This window comes from Hyperolius riggenbachi, chromosome 3, assembly GCF_040937935.1.
Source record: "Hyperolius riggenbachi isolate aHypRig1 chromosome 3, aHypRig1.pri, whole genome shotgun sequence".
NCBI lineage: Eukaryota > Metazoa > Chordata > Amphibia > Anura > Hyperoliidae > Hyperolius > Hyperolius riggenbachi.
In genome coordinates, this window is record NC_090648.1 from 175229075 (window position 1) to 175244597 (window position 15523).

Sequence of the window (15523 nt, forward strand, 5' to 3'; positions counted from 1 at the left end):
ATACCATTGATGTCATGAATTGCTGTCATGGACTGCAAGAGGATCAAAGGAGCATAAATATCTTGGCCTCTTATGGTACTCACATATGGCATTCCAAATATTTATTAATAATCAGGCAAGGCCAATCAAACTTGAGGCTCTTTTACACCAAAAATCGTAAACCGCAATCGCAAACGCATTTTGCACTTCATGTTTTGCGATTTTTCACTATGTTGGGCTCAATCGAAATGCAGGAAAAATGCAGCAGAACTACAATTGCCTTTTTTGAAAATCGTAAATGCATTCAGCATGAATGCAATACCACAAGTCCAATTGTATCTCCTGTACTTGCTTTTAGATAATTGCAAGCCTTTGCAAATACATAATGGAATGCAGCCAGTGTGAAGGGCTCTTAGATGTGACAAGGAAGGATAATACAATTTCTTCACAGCCTGTTCATATTCCCATACTGTACATGATTCTTCCTTATTGGTGGAATCAGTTCATCTCTGTAACGTGTTGCTGGCTCTGATGGAGATACTCATTCCTCACCACATTCATACTCGCATTCACATGTTCATCATTTTGCAGGAATCTTCACTGTCTATATCATAGAGTGCAAAAGACCAAGCTATTTTTTTCCATTAGGTTTCATAATATAATACCATATAGTATGGTATGCTGCTGTATATTTTCAGGTTCAGTTCTTGTTTTACAAATTCACCATAATACTTTACCTACCTATCACCCAATTTGATATATGTTGTAAAGAAAATTATTTTGTAACATAAAATGTCACACCAAATATTTAATGTGACTACAGCCGTGTAGCAATTCTGCTCATTCTATGAGTAGGAGAAACTAACGATTGTCTTGTAGCTGGGACTTGGATGAAACAGTTGTTTAGATCTAGTTCTGTAAAATTCCTCTATTACCCTTCAGTTGTCCTTGATTAGCTAATGCCAAGCTTACAATGTCTGAAAACACAGCACAAATTATGTGAGCGGATTCTGCTTACGGTTACCACTATAAATTATAACCATAAACAATCCTAGCTCTCCAGAACACATTAATTGGAATTCTGAACCTATTATGAATGAAATTTGTTTTGGGAAATAGTATATTTTGTTTATGCACATTGTGGTAGCGTTTGCTTGAAAACCTCTTATTTTTCTCTCTTCCCCATCATAGTTTTTTCCTATCCCAATGCTTTGACAGAAGAGAGCCTACTAAATGTTTCAAAGCCACTGCCCAAACAGCTATGGGAAGCCAAAAAGGTATGGTATTCTAATGTCTGTGATCCGCTAAACCTTCTCTGTCACTATTTAGGCTTTATAGTTAAAGAGAACCTGAACTGAAAATAAAAAGTAAAAATAACCATACACAGGTCATACTTGCCTCCTGTGTGGTCTACTCCTCAATCTTTCTCCTCTCCTGCGTCCCATTTGTCCACTGTGATCAGTGGAATTCTCCGTCCTCCATTTTAAAAATGGCCATTACCGCCTAACAGCTTTCTGGTCAGCACACTGTTAAACTTTCATATCACCCACTTGAGCCATAGGGAAACATGGACATTACCTTGCACATTCAGTTGTAACTGACAGCTGCTGATATATAACTGACAGCAACTGGTATATTTCAGTTCTGACAAAATATTGTCAGAACTGGAAGGGATCACTGTAAGAAGAAAATGGTGAGCCTCTGAGCTGAACTGACGGTGAGGTAAGTATGTAATATTAATTTGCAGCTACGTCGTGTTTATTTTAAATAATTTTCCTCGCTTCAGGTTCCCTTTAAGCATCAAGCCTCCTTGCTTAGATAAACTACTTCCTTCACCAAAGTGGAGACAGGTCTGCCCAACATACAATATGCTTGCTTGGTTATGATGTGCATCCTGCTTTATCCACTGCAGCCAGCTCATTACTATTTGTAGGTAGTCTCAGGATTACAGCACACAGCAAATTTTCTTTTCTGTATATCTTAATGAAGAAAAATATGTACATAGCTTAGCCAGTAAATTATACTACACGGCATACTACGCTTATACCATGAATATTCGGTCAGTGTTCAAAGATTCTCAGTGGTCACAAGGGAGGTCCGGCATATAGGGTAATTTGGTGCAAGTGTGAATATTGCATACACATTTATACAACTTACGGTATATGAAATATCCACATTTGTGTTAATAGAACAGAATCAGGAGTGCCAAATCTCTACCATTCTTAGCCCCTCTGCTGCCCCATGTTCACACTGCAAAAAAGGAAATCTGCATTACCACTAAAAGAGAGCAGAGCTGAGTGGTGATGGCCCCCCTCCCCGCCATATATTACTGGCCCACCCTGAAATCTTCCCTTATGTAAGTAGGCTGGAGTCTAGTCATGTACATCCTTTGCCACATTAAAAAGAGGAGTAGTATCCACACAATATCACCATACTTCCTCCCCCCCTCCCCCTTTACTCCTAGATGCTGTGTATAGTACATGCAGTATACATATGCCCAGCCATCTAACAGACATATGCACATGAATGTGACACTTGCACGAGTCACATAAGCACTTTCACATTCAGTTTTGAGTGCATAGAGGGAAGCATACAGAAGTACCATCCTTTAACCACTTCTCATCCCTGGGGTTTTCCCCCTAAAAAACCAGAACAATTTTCTACATTTCACACTCCTCCCATTCATTAGCCAATAACTTTATCACTACTTATTACACATAAATGATCTATACCTTGTTTTTTTCGCCACCAATTAGGCTTTTTTTTGAGTGGTACATTTTGCTTAGAATGATTTAATTTTGTATAGATTTTAATGGTAATAAGGGGGAAAAATGAAAAAGGAATTATTTCTCAGTTTTCAGCCACTATAATTTGAAAATAATAATTGGTACTGTAGATTAAACCTACACATTTGATTTGCCTGTTTGTCCTGGTTATTACAGGGTTTAAAGTATGATCCTAGTACAATGTATGGCGACAATATATTATTGGAAATAAAGATACATTTTTTTTCCATTTTGCGGCTTTGGATTTTTCTTTAATTGTTGTGGCACTTTTTAATCCCCCCGCTCCCTAGTTAGCAAGATGTGCTCCTTTATACCCCCTCCCCCATACTTGGCCAGATGTGCCCCATTACCCTTCCCCAGCCCCTGATGTGCCTCTGTACCCCCCCACTTCAGTAAACCAGACGTGCCTGTTTATCTCCCTCCCCCCCCCCCCCCATAGTTAGCCAGATGTGTTTTTTTATTACCCCCCTCCCCCCATTCATAGCCAGGTGCATGCCTTTTATGCCTCCCCCATTTATAGCCAGCTGTGCCCCTTTTAATTTGTATCCCCCCCCCCCCCCATGGATAGCCAGGTGTTAGCCCTTTAAGATATTGCCGATCCTCTGTAATACCCCCCTCCTCCTCCTCCATGCTGCGATCGGGCAGCATGGAGGATTACAATGTAACAATATTTACCTGACCTTGTTCCACCGGCGATCACGATCTCCTCCCTGCAGTACCGCTGGCAGCCTCACTATGCTGACCGGATCGGGTCCCGGCTTGATGACGTCATCAAGCCGGGACCCGATTCACTCAGCATAGTGAGGCTGACAGCGGGACTACAGGGAGAGGATCGCGATCGGCGCAGGAACAAGGTCAGGTAAAGATTGTTACATTGTAATCCTCCATGCTGCCCGATCGCAGCATGGAGGGGGAGGGGGGGTATTACAGAAGATCGGGTGGGGGGATCGGAGACCCGGGAAGGGATGCCAGAGTAGTGTAGTTAGGGGGAGGGGGTTAATGAGCCCAGGAGCGTGCTAGCACGCCCGCTGTGCTCATTAAATGACAGCAACTTATAATCGCGTCATGTGGCTTTCAGGAGCCACTTGCAATGACTTGATTATACTGTATGCGGGATATAAACTGGTTAAGTAAGTGTGGGATATAACATACCTTCATGCTCTGTTCATTATGAGCAGGTGACAGTAAGAACCTTCGCTTGGTAATGAACGGTCTGCAGTGCTCATATTCAGTATATGGGAGGTTTCATTGTGCATATGCCCATATGCAGAGCAGTGCACATGTCCCCTGCTGGAACGGTATGCGTTGTTTGTAGAAATCAGTGTCCTGTGCCATATCGTTGTGTTATTTGTGCATCAGTGTTCTCCTGTCAGAGTGGTATGTGTTATTTGATGATCAGTACTCTCCAGTACCCCCTTGCATATGCAGAGTGTCTCACAGCGGGGAGAGTTCACTCACTCACTGATTCACGCTGAAAGCCTCCATCTATGGCTTGTCTATCGCATCTCATCTCCATGACCAGTGGCACCCATAATAAGAGGCGCCGCTAGATGACGTCATAGAAATAAGACTGCGACAGACGAGAAGAAGGGTGAATCGTAGCAGCGTGAATCAGTGAGTAAACTCTTTCCGCTGTGCACCACTGTGCATTTGCTAGGAGGCGGGAGGGCACTGATCAATAAATAGCACATACCACTCTGGTGGTGGGGCACTGATGCACAAATACAACAGAACGCTATTACACAGGCACACTGATCTACAAATAGCGCATACTACTCTGACAGGGGATTGGGGGGGGGATGGGGTTGGCTCACAGCAATCTGCATATGGCGGGGAGGGGGCACACTCAGTGCCTCGAGTATATGCTGAGACCCCCACTTTTGAGACACCTTTCTGGTCCCAAAAACTTGGCTTATACTCGAGTACATACGGTAACTCCTGACCATTTTGAGGATCTTTGAATGCTGATTACTTTAGGATTGCTTTCCACATACATTTATTAGCACTTTTTTGAGGATGTATTAATTCTTTGCATGTTTTCTGACATTTTTTGCACTTTACTCTAAATATTTTTTGTACTAATTGGTGAACTCTTACAGAACCGCCATTTGTGATCAGTTATTTATTTGCAACATGAAGCGGGTCACATATATCAGTATTTAAATAGATTTATGGAATATGAATTTGGTATACTAAATCTTTTTGATTATCACAAAAGGAGCAGCTTTGTTGGCCTCTTCTTTCCGAGTCTGGAGACCTGTCAAATGCCTAGCAAAGCAGTTGCCAGTAAAATAATAGAACATTGAATTCACCCAAAGATGTTCAAGTGACAACTGTCCCTCAGGAGTTGCAATGCCTGAAAACTAGATGTGCTGAGGTGGTTCACCAAGTTGTATGAGAGACAAATCCAAGAGCCCCCTTATTCATTCAGTAGAGATGCACTTGGTTTGCTCTATTAAATGCCGTTAACAAAAATGCTCTATAATTTACATAAATATATTTTGACAACAATTAGACAAATGGCAAAAAAAGTCCCAAAATGTAATCCTGACAAACCGAATTCATGTATAGTTGTGTCCTGGTGTAACACCAAGAATGATGCTGCTAAGGCAGTTGTAACAGAAGTTGTAAAGGGGGGGAGGAGGAGATCTAGTGCAAGTGGAAGTCATTCAGCAGAAAAAGTATAATTTACGTCTCAGGGGATTTTAATTACGGTTTCCGTTTTTATATGTGTTCCCTGCATTATTTGTCATTGCTTACTTTTGTAGCACTGCGTAATATTATTTCATAGGTGCAAATTGTGAGATATTAAAATCGAGTATAAATTATTGCTGAATAAATACATACTCTCAATAAACTATACAATGCTAAAGCTACTTGAAGGGAATGTGTAGTAAAATATTTTTCTTCCCAAAAAATTAGGCAAGTACTGGTATAAACTGTTTATACTGAAAATGCCATATTTACCATTTCTGCCTTCGGAAAACTTTCAGGCACTTTTTGAAGGTCAAATAACAGCTGCTGCTGTGAGATTACATTACAACACTTTCTTTGCTGACTGACTCACACATTAAAGGGGCACTATTGCTAAATGTATCTTTTTTTAGACCCTTTAGCATACATATGTGTTGTTGGAGGATTGATGTTTCACATTATGCACTCTTTTTCCCACAATCCTTCAGGGCAAGGTGAGACGCAGTTCCACCCAACGCAGGAACAAGCAGCACTTCCCCTATAAAACAATCACATGGTCAGTCCACCCTCAGTGCTGTTTGTTCCTGCGTCCAGGCAGGTCAGCATCTCCCCAGGGAGTTGGATCTGTGTGCTGGGCTGCAGGTTAAATTCCTTAATGGTGGCTGAGACTGTGAAACCGAGGCAGTCTGGCCGTTTACCCCATGCTGGAATCTATGCGGGTAACCTACCTTTCTTTCCCAGATGGTTGGGAGGCAAGTGTGGAAGGCGCGAGGTCTCCTGGTCTGTCGTTTGGCGGAGGTGGCGGGGATAAAAATGTGAGTGGCAAGCTGAGCGTGGTACTGTGGCGGTGTTCATGCGACCTCGAGGTCGCATCCCTCTTCCGCTTTGCGTAACTTCCGGCGGGTATGCTGGAGTACGCTCTTTATGCCGATCGTCTCCATGATCCTTGCTCCCCGCCCACCGTAGACGTCATAGGCGGGTTGGATAAGGGAGAAGCGCGGGCTGTAATGGCGGCTGCAGAGGAGACTGTGTTTTGTGTTGCACATAAACATGTCAACAACAGACAAGACGGACAGCGCCTCAGCCGCCCAGAAGGTGAGATAGATGGGTTCATCTCTTTCTGTGGCACCTTATGCTTTTTACTGTATGCAAGATACGAGGTTTGGATAAAAGCAGATGTTATAATGTTACTTTTTAAACAGCATGTTCTTTCTGTGCATAGAATATGTTTGTGTTTATATTGCAGGCAAAAACAGGAGAGTCTTCAGACAGACCTAAGCCTCCTACATACAAAAGATGCCCTGTTTGTAACATTAAGATCCCTTTGCCATATGCAAAAACGTTGTCAATTATGTATGGAAAAGGTGTTAGGCGAACAGCCTAGTTCCTCTATTCAGGACACTTTGCAGGCTTTCAGAGAAGAAATCAATGCATCTCTGGCCTCATTTATATCCTCCCTGACAGCGGCTGGTACATCTACTGCAAAAGAGGTTTCTATACCTACTTTGCCAGAGAAAGACGGGCAGGATCAGATAGAAGGTCAGAATAGTTCAGAGGAATCTGATTCCAGGGAACTAGAGTCTGACATATCTTCAAGGTTTAAGTTCCGCATTGAAGATACTGAGACACTAATTGCAGCAATTAATGATACTTTAGAGTTAAATAAAGAGGTAGCTTCCACATTGTCACTACATGATCAATTGTACAAGGGTATGGAAGAGAAGGAAGGCCTAGTGTTTCCGTTGCACAAATCGATTACTTAATCAATTGTGAAAGAATGGAATGAACCCGAGAAAATATTAGTGTCAAAAGCTGTTAAAAGGAGGTTTCCGTTTGCAGCTAATGATACGATTCTTTGGGATAAATGCCCAAAACTGGATACTCCCTTTTCTCAAGTAACTAAACAAGGGGATTTAGCGTTTGAGGATTTAGGGGATCCAATCGATAAAAAAATCGATGCTTATTTAAAAAGATCTTGGGAAGCCAGTGCGGCTACATTTAGACCAGCGGTCACATCCACGTGTGTGTCCAGGACACTTGAACTGTGGATAAACCAGTTGAAAGCCAGTATCTTGGCGGGAGCACCTATGGAACAGCTGTTGAATTCCATTACTATATTGACAAAGGCTGCTGCTTATTTGGCAGATGCCTCGGCGGAGATTGTTAGGTTCACGGCAAGGACAACAGCCTTGGTGAATCCATTTATCAGACAACTGATAAGATTCGGTTATCGGATAGAATTTGCGACTCCTCCTCCGTCAAGATTTGTTATAACAAAAAATCCAAGAGACCCAGGTCTACTTCCAGAGATTCTAAAAATCCTAGAAAACATGTTAAGTCAGAAAGTGATTCGAAAGGTTCCAAAAGCGGAACAAAAAGAGGGGTTTTACTCAACAGTGTTTGTTGTAAAGAAACCATCGGGAAATTACAGACTGATTTTAAATTTGAAAAGTCTAAACCCGTTTATGAAAAAGAAAAAAATCAGAATGGAGTCAATTTTTTCAATAAGGGATCTTTTGTTTCCAGGAGCCTTTATGGCGTCTCTAGATCTCAGAGACGCATATTGGCATGTTCCAATTCACTCGCAATCTCAGAGGTTTCTAAGGTTTGCGTTAAAGGTAAACGGAGTTGTAACACATTACCAATTTGTTTGCCTCCCATTTGGGATCACATCTGCCCCAAGAATCTTTACAAAGGTTCTGGGAGAGGCATTAATCCCGTTGAGACAAAGAGCAGTGCAAATCATCCCTTATCTGGATGACTTTTTGATCTTGGGAAGTTCAGTTCAACAACTGAAGGATCATTTAGAAATCGTCTCAGATCATCTAAAATCTCTTGGATGGATTATGTTTTCTGAAAAATCCAAGTTGGTACCAAACCAGGAGACTTTGTTTTTAGGAATGATGGTAAATTCAATAAAACAAATGATTTTTCTGCCTCCAGAAAAAGTAATGAATCTAGGATTGGCGGTCCAGTCCTTAATAAAGAATCCAGAAGTATCTCTACGAGAGATTTCTCGAGTATTGGGTATGATGTCATCAACAATTGTGGCAGTACCTTGGGCTCTGACACATATCAGACCTCTGCAGAAGTGTCTGTTGGAAAATTGGGACGGTCGTCCTCAAACATTAGATTTCAGGATTACAATTCCACAAATGGTTGTGTCATCTCTTCCTTGGTGGTTGGAGGAATCCAATCTGAGGAAGGGAAGGCTTTGGAAGCAACCTGTAGAGAAAGTCCTAACCACGGATGCAAGTGCGTGGGGATGGGGAGCTCATATGGGTCACAGAGCATTACAGGGAAGGTGGACCAAGTGGGAATCCCAAAAATCATCAAATTTGAGAGAATTAAGAGCAGTGAAACTAGCTCTAATTCAGATACAGGACGAGATTGCACAGAGTCATGTATTGGTCCAATCGGACAACGTGACAGCTGTGGCGTTTATAAACAAGCAGGGAGGTACAAGATCCCAGTTATTACAGGAAGAGGCAGAACAGATTTTTTCATGGGCAGAAAAGAACATATTGTCATTGAAAGCAGTACACCTCAAGGGTACTTTGAATGTGGAAGCAGACAAGCTGAGTCGGAACCAAGTGTTATCCTCAGAGTGGACTCTCAACAAGGAGATCTTTGCTCAAATAATAGGGAAGTGGGGGCTTCCGGATGTGGACCTGCTAGCCACAGAAGAAAATACTCAGGTTCAGAAGTTCTTTTCTCTGAATCCAATGGATCACTGTCTAGCAGTAAATGCCTTCAATCAGAGCTGGGATTTCCCGCTTCTATACGCATTTCCTCCACTGAAGCTGATACCAGCGGTACTCCGCAAATGGAGATCTTGTCGAAACCGGCTACTAGTGATTGCTCCCGTTTGGCCAAGGAGGACTTGGTTCGCAACATTGAAATCCTTGGCAGTGGAAGATCCGTGGATACTTCCGAGCAGACCGGATTTATTGTGTCAGGGCCAGCTTTGGCATCCGAATCCGGATCATTTGAAACTAGCAGTATGGATCCTGAATTGAAGTTGCTGAGAGGTTTGGGAGTATCAGACAAGGTAGCGTCTACTTTGATCAGTAGTCGCAAGGAGGTGACCAGAAAGATATATCTTAAGTATTGGAGAACATTCCATTCTTGGCTGAAAGGTTTAAGATTTAAGTTTGTCGGTCCCTGCTGTCTTGGAGTTCCTTCAAGACGGATGGGATAAGAGTATTTCTCTCAGTACATTGAAAGTACAGATTGCAGCGCTATCTGCTTTTTCAGGTTGGCCGTTATCTTCGTCTCCATTGATTATAAGATTTTTCAAGGCCTTGTCTAGGAAGTCTCCAATTTTTAAACCTTATGTATCCCCATGGGATTTATCTACAGTACTTAAGGGGTTATGTAAGGAACCCTTTGAACCCTTAGGGGATTGTTCTCTTAAATTGCTCACATTGAAAACAGTGTTTTTAGTGGCAATTACGTCGGCTAGAAGAATTAGTGAAATTCAAGCTTTGTCGGTGAAAAGTCCATATTTTCAGGATTTTCAAGGTAGAATAGTATTACAAACAGATCCTAAGTTCTGTCCAAAGGTTATGACGAAATTTCATAGATCTCAAGAAATTGTGCTTCCTACGTTCTGTGTTAATCCGGGTTGTGAAAAAGAAAAGATTTTTCACACCTTGGATATTAGGAGGTGTGTTTTGGAGTATTTAAAAAAGACATCAGAGATTAGGAAGTCTGATTCCTTATTTATTCTATTTTCTGGTAAGACAGCGGGTCAGAGAGCTTCGAAGTCTTCTATTGCTAATTGGATAAAGTTAGCTGTTAGCGAAGCATATAAGGCAATGCAGTTAGATGCGCCAGCCTCATTTAAGGCCCATTCAACCAGAGCAGTGGCATCATCATGGGCAAATAATGCAGGGGCCTCGCCAGAGCAAATATGTCAAGCAGCAACGTGGTCAAGCTTTTCTACGTTCATCCGTCATTACCGAATTGATGCAATGTCGGCTCATGACCAAGCGTTTGGAAGAAAGATTCTCCAAGCGGTGGTCCCACCCTAAGGTTGTATTACTTGTTAATCGTCTCACCTAGCCCTGAAGGATTGTGGGAAAAAATCAGTTAGTACCTGCTAACGCTGTTTTGAACAATCCTTCAGGACAACGATCCCACCCGGGTGTTATTGTCTGTCAGATAGTGGCACGTATGTGGCTTAGTGGAGGTTCACCTGTCGGATACTTGGTATAAAAAGCACTGAGGGTGGACTAACCATGTGATTGTTTTATAGGGGAAGTGCTGCTTGTTCCTGCGTTGGGTGGAGCTGCGTCTCACCTTGCCCTGAAGGATTGTTCAAAACAGCGTTAGCAGGTACTAACTCTGATTTTTTTTCTAATGTATTGGTTTTCTGGCAATAATCATGTAGAGACATGCATTCACGTCAGTTTTGTTACTTTTCCGACGCCACTGCAGCCTATACCATTCTGTGATAGGGAGGCATCTTGTCCTGGATAGTGAGTTGCCGTTATTTTACACCCCTCTGGCCATTTCATTTACCTTCTCCCACTTTGTAACTGCACTATCGAGCAGTTAATGTGCTCACAGCAGCCGCCGTAAAGAGGTGGACGCAGCCTCCTCTCTGCAGCTTAGGATGATGCTGTGAGCGGCTGCGTGTATGCTGCCCGGCCGCCAAGGACCCCCTTTTCTTATGCAGGCAATGAAACGGACACCTGTTGTTGTCCGTTTCCATGGTAACCTGACCGGCTTTTTGCTCTGCGCAGGCTTGCGGTGGCAGCATCAAAGAGCTCACACAAGCGCTGTAGCTGTGTGTTGCTCTTGTTTGTGCAATCATTTGTTTTATTTGAGAAAAGTATTTTTAAAGGTTTTTTAGCTGTCAAAGCAGGTAGTTATTTACTTATGCATTATTAGGTCGTAATAAAGAAAAGTAATTGTATTTTTAAAATATTCATATATCTATATAAATATTGGTGTGTGTGTGTATATGTATATGTGTATGTGTATATGTATATATGTATATGTGTATATATGTATATGTGTATGTGTATATATGTATATGTGTATAGACCACTTTACTTACGGTAAAGTCTTTTCCAGTAGTCATGAGGACAGCACCCCTGGATGAGACTTGTCTCCCTCCCCACTGTGGACAGGAAACTGTTAAAAGAAGAATTTGCATAAGCAATAGGCAGCCACATATAAGATACTACACCTGCCACAGTACCTCAGTTAATAAAAAGATGACACGGACATTTAATGATGCTTACACAAACTTATTTCTCTTTCCTACCCAAATAAGGGCGGGTTGCAGGGGTGCTGTCCTCATGACTACTGGAAAAGACTTTACCGTAAGTAAAGTGGTCTTTCCCAGAACGTCATTTCGGACAGCACCCCTGGATGAGACGATATACAAGAGTTAAAACCTTAGGGTGGGACCACAGCTTGCAAAACTTTCCTTCTGAAGGATAAACCTGCAGAGACAGATACATTAAGGCAATAGTGCTTTACAAACGTATTGTGACTTGACCAGGTCGCAGCTCTGCAAATCTGATCTATAGAGGCCCCTGCCCTCTCTGCCCAAGAAGTCGAAATTCCTCTTGTGGAATGAGCCATGATATAATTGAATTGCTCCCCCTGTGTCTGATATGCTAATGAAATAGCCCAAACAAATGTATACCGTAATCTGTGTAGGATTTAATTAAGGAAGATTTCTCCCAATTAATGATCCAACCTAGATCTTGTAGTAAGACTACTGTCGTAACAATCTGATCTCTTACCGAATTGGGAGATGTCCCCCAAAACAGAAAATCAAGGTAACCCAAAATGTTAACCTTTCTCTGTCTAAGTGTAGCCAGAACCCCAGACATTACCTTCATAAACAACCCTGGAGCTGAGGATAATCCGAAGGGCAAAGCATTAAACTGATACATTCTTACCTCTTCCTCCATCTGGATGGCAAACCTTTTATTGAGAAGACAGATGTATCGGTAATTGAAGATACGCATCTTTTCAGTCTAGAAAGGCTAGGAAATCGTCCTTCTGTAAGAGATGAATAATAGATCAAATCCATCCTGAATTTTCTGTATTTTACCTTCTGGTTTAGACTCTTTAAATTTAGTATGAACTGATAATTTCCCTGTAGCTCCTTTACTAGAAAAAACACAGGGCAATAGAATCCCTGTCCTCTGACATTTCGGTACTTCTCGAATTACCCTTTTTTTTTTTTTTTCTAAACAGGGAAAGGACTTTCGATTGTAGGGCTGAAAACTTTATTTGGTCCTGCAAGCGGGGAGTAATGCAAAAGCTCTTAAAAGGAGGCTGGCTGAACTCTATTCTGTATCCCTCCAAAAAAAAAACACCTTAAGGGCTCTTTCCCACTAAGACGTTGCGTTAGATGCGACGCTAAGGTCACATAACGTGCCCCCAACGCAACGCATGTGAGCTTTGAAGTTGGATGCTATTTAGAGCCACGTTATGCGTCTCCTGATGGGTCTGTGATGCGTACTTTTTGACGCATACTATCGGACGAAAACGGCGCATGCGGCAAAAGACTGGAGAGCACGTGATCGGAAAACTCCGCATCACGTGGTCCTGCCAGCCAATAAGCGGCCGCTCCAGGAAGTTAACACTGCAGTGCATATTAATTAGTCATGTGGCTGGCCACAACAGCAGACTCTCCCCTCCTCTCCTGCAAGAAAAGACAAAAAACACACATTATTGAGCATATGCAAACAGTCTAATGCGGCTAAAACCGTGTATAACGCACAGCATGATGCACTTTCTTTAAACGTCCAGCGTTAGAGTGTAACACAACGTGGGCACTGTGAACAGCCCATTGATTTGTCATTACTGTGAGCTGGGCTGCGTTACAAGCTGCTCTAACCTGCGCCCGTAACGTCCCACTGTGAAAGAAGCCTAAATAACCAATATTTTGTGCACTGTAGTTGCCATGTTTTGAAATTTGCAATTCTCCATCTCACTGGAATACTAGCGTCATTGCTTATCTGACTTCTTGGTAAAAGTGAAGTTGGACTTAGGGCCGGTTCACATTACAAACGCGGACGGCCACGCATGCGGAACGCAACGCGTACGAACGCACGCCATCCGTGTTTGCATGCGTTGCGTGGCTGATCCCATCACTGAAAAGTGAATGGGACAGCCGCGCGTTTTTGCTAAATCTGCGTGCAGCATGCGTTCCCGGACCGCACAGGTCCGGAACGCATGCAGTGTGAACATCAGACAGTGCACTCTGTGCACTGTCTGATGTCGTGCGTGTTGGCCTTCTGCACGCGTTTCCAAAACGCAGCTGGAAACGTGTGCAGTTTGAACAGGCCCTTAGGCTTCTGTGACTTCTAGAGAGCCCATCTCCTGCCCTTAGAGGACTAGGGATCTGACTTATTCTTAGAAGGAGGGACGAAAGGACCGTTTACTTTGAAAAGGTCCTTTCTTAAAGGAATACTATCGATACCCAAGTGTTCTAAAATGACAATGTACAAATAATGTCTAAGTTGCTGTGTAAACATTTTCCTACCTTTCATGTTAAATATCAGAGGCAAAAGCTGTAATTTACTGAGGGTAGGATTAGCTATATTGGGACAAATCAATTGCAGAAGGGGTGTCTACTTCAATGCACAGCCAGAGTTGCATATCGGACTACAGAAAGCAAATATCAAACAAACTCTGAAAGCAAAAAACAGTATGAAAAGCTGTAACAATTAGTTACATTTCCTCTGCTCTCTACAGACACTTCAGTCCGAAACAGGACACAGAAGCTGCAGCTGTTCTCTCTGTCACACACAGTTACACAGAGTTATCTGATCAAGTGTGAGGGGAATTTCCCCTTTCCTCATGGCTCAGAGTCAGTTTTGTCAGTAAAGTTTGAAAGCATTTTGATAACAGTAAACAAAGAGGTTGCTACTAAAATGTATACACCAGTACTTAGCAACACTTCCCAACAATTCCTGTGTCAATTGAAAATATGTGAATCGATAGAATTCCTTTAACAGGAATACTTTTTTTTTTTTTTTTTTTTTTTTTTTTTTTTTTTAATGTGTGTCTGCCGTTCTGTTTAGAGGGTTGTCTAACTGACTCAAACAGCAGACCCCCTTCACAAGGTACACCACATAACTTGATTTTGAAGAATTGTCATCATTCCAAGTTTTTACCCATACACCTCTTCTGGCTGAATTAACTAATGCCGTAGTTCTGGCCATAAGTTTAACCGTATCATCTGAAGCGTCCACTAGATAATTGGAAGCATTCCAAACTTTAGGGAAATCATTCAAAATTTCCCAGAAATCCTCAAAAAAAGTAGGTCAGTTTTGTTTGATACCCTTGAAAAATATGAATCTAATTTAGGCGGGGTTCCCCAAAACCCTGATCTTCAGGAGAAAAAACAACATTTAGATAATGATCTGGGCCAAAAAAAAACTTTTCCTAGATTATCCCACTCCTTAATCCTAATCTTAAGAGTAGAATGGACTGGAATAAGGCGAGAATGAGGATCCGCCAAACTCTCATACATTTGATCCAAAGGTGTCAAAGATTTCTGCTCAGACTTAATACCTATTAGTAAGTCTTTCATTAATTCAGGAAAAAAACATTGCGGTTAGGGCTCTTTTCCACTATGAAATGCGATCGCAACCGCATTTGCGATCCCAATCGCACTTCAATTTCCACTATGCGATTGCGCTACTATACTTATAGTACAGCTCAATTGCATACAATGCAGGAGGATGACGATTGTGCTTTGTCCAAATCGCATCGCAATCAGATTGCACTAATGGAAATTGCTGCTGCAGTTTCCATTGGTTTAACGTACCTCGTGATCAGAATCAAATCGTAACTCGCAGAGTAATGAAAAAAAAGGCCCTTAGTCAGTTTTACTCAAATCTTCCTCCTAGTTTGATACATTTTCTCTGTGCAGAGAGAGTTACTATAAAGGAGGCAGCCCCAGCATTCCTTTACATGTGCATTTTTGTTTAAATTGCCTCTCCTTGCCCTGAATCTGTCTAGTTCTTTTAAACAATCTATTTAATTGCTGCAGCTTAGAAGAACTTCAAGAATGTTACACATGC

General features: G+C 42.1%; 1 protein-coding gene across 2 annotated transcripts in view; it reads left to right on the top strand.

The window, feature by feature from the left end:
- Positions 1–15523, top strand: part of CRTC3 (CREB regulated transcription coactivator 3) — a 193276-nt gene that overhangs the window by 142716 nt on the left and 35037 nt on the right. For both annotated transcript variants that reach the window (XM_068275320.1, XM_068275322.1), the window contains one exon: positions 1171–1256. In XM_068275320.1, coding sequence (XP_068131421.1) covers positions 1171–1256 — 86 coding nt within the window. The remainder of the gene's footprint in view (positions 1–1170; positions 1257–15523) is intronic.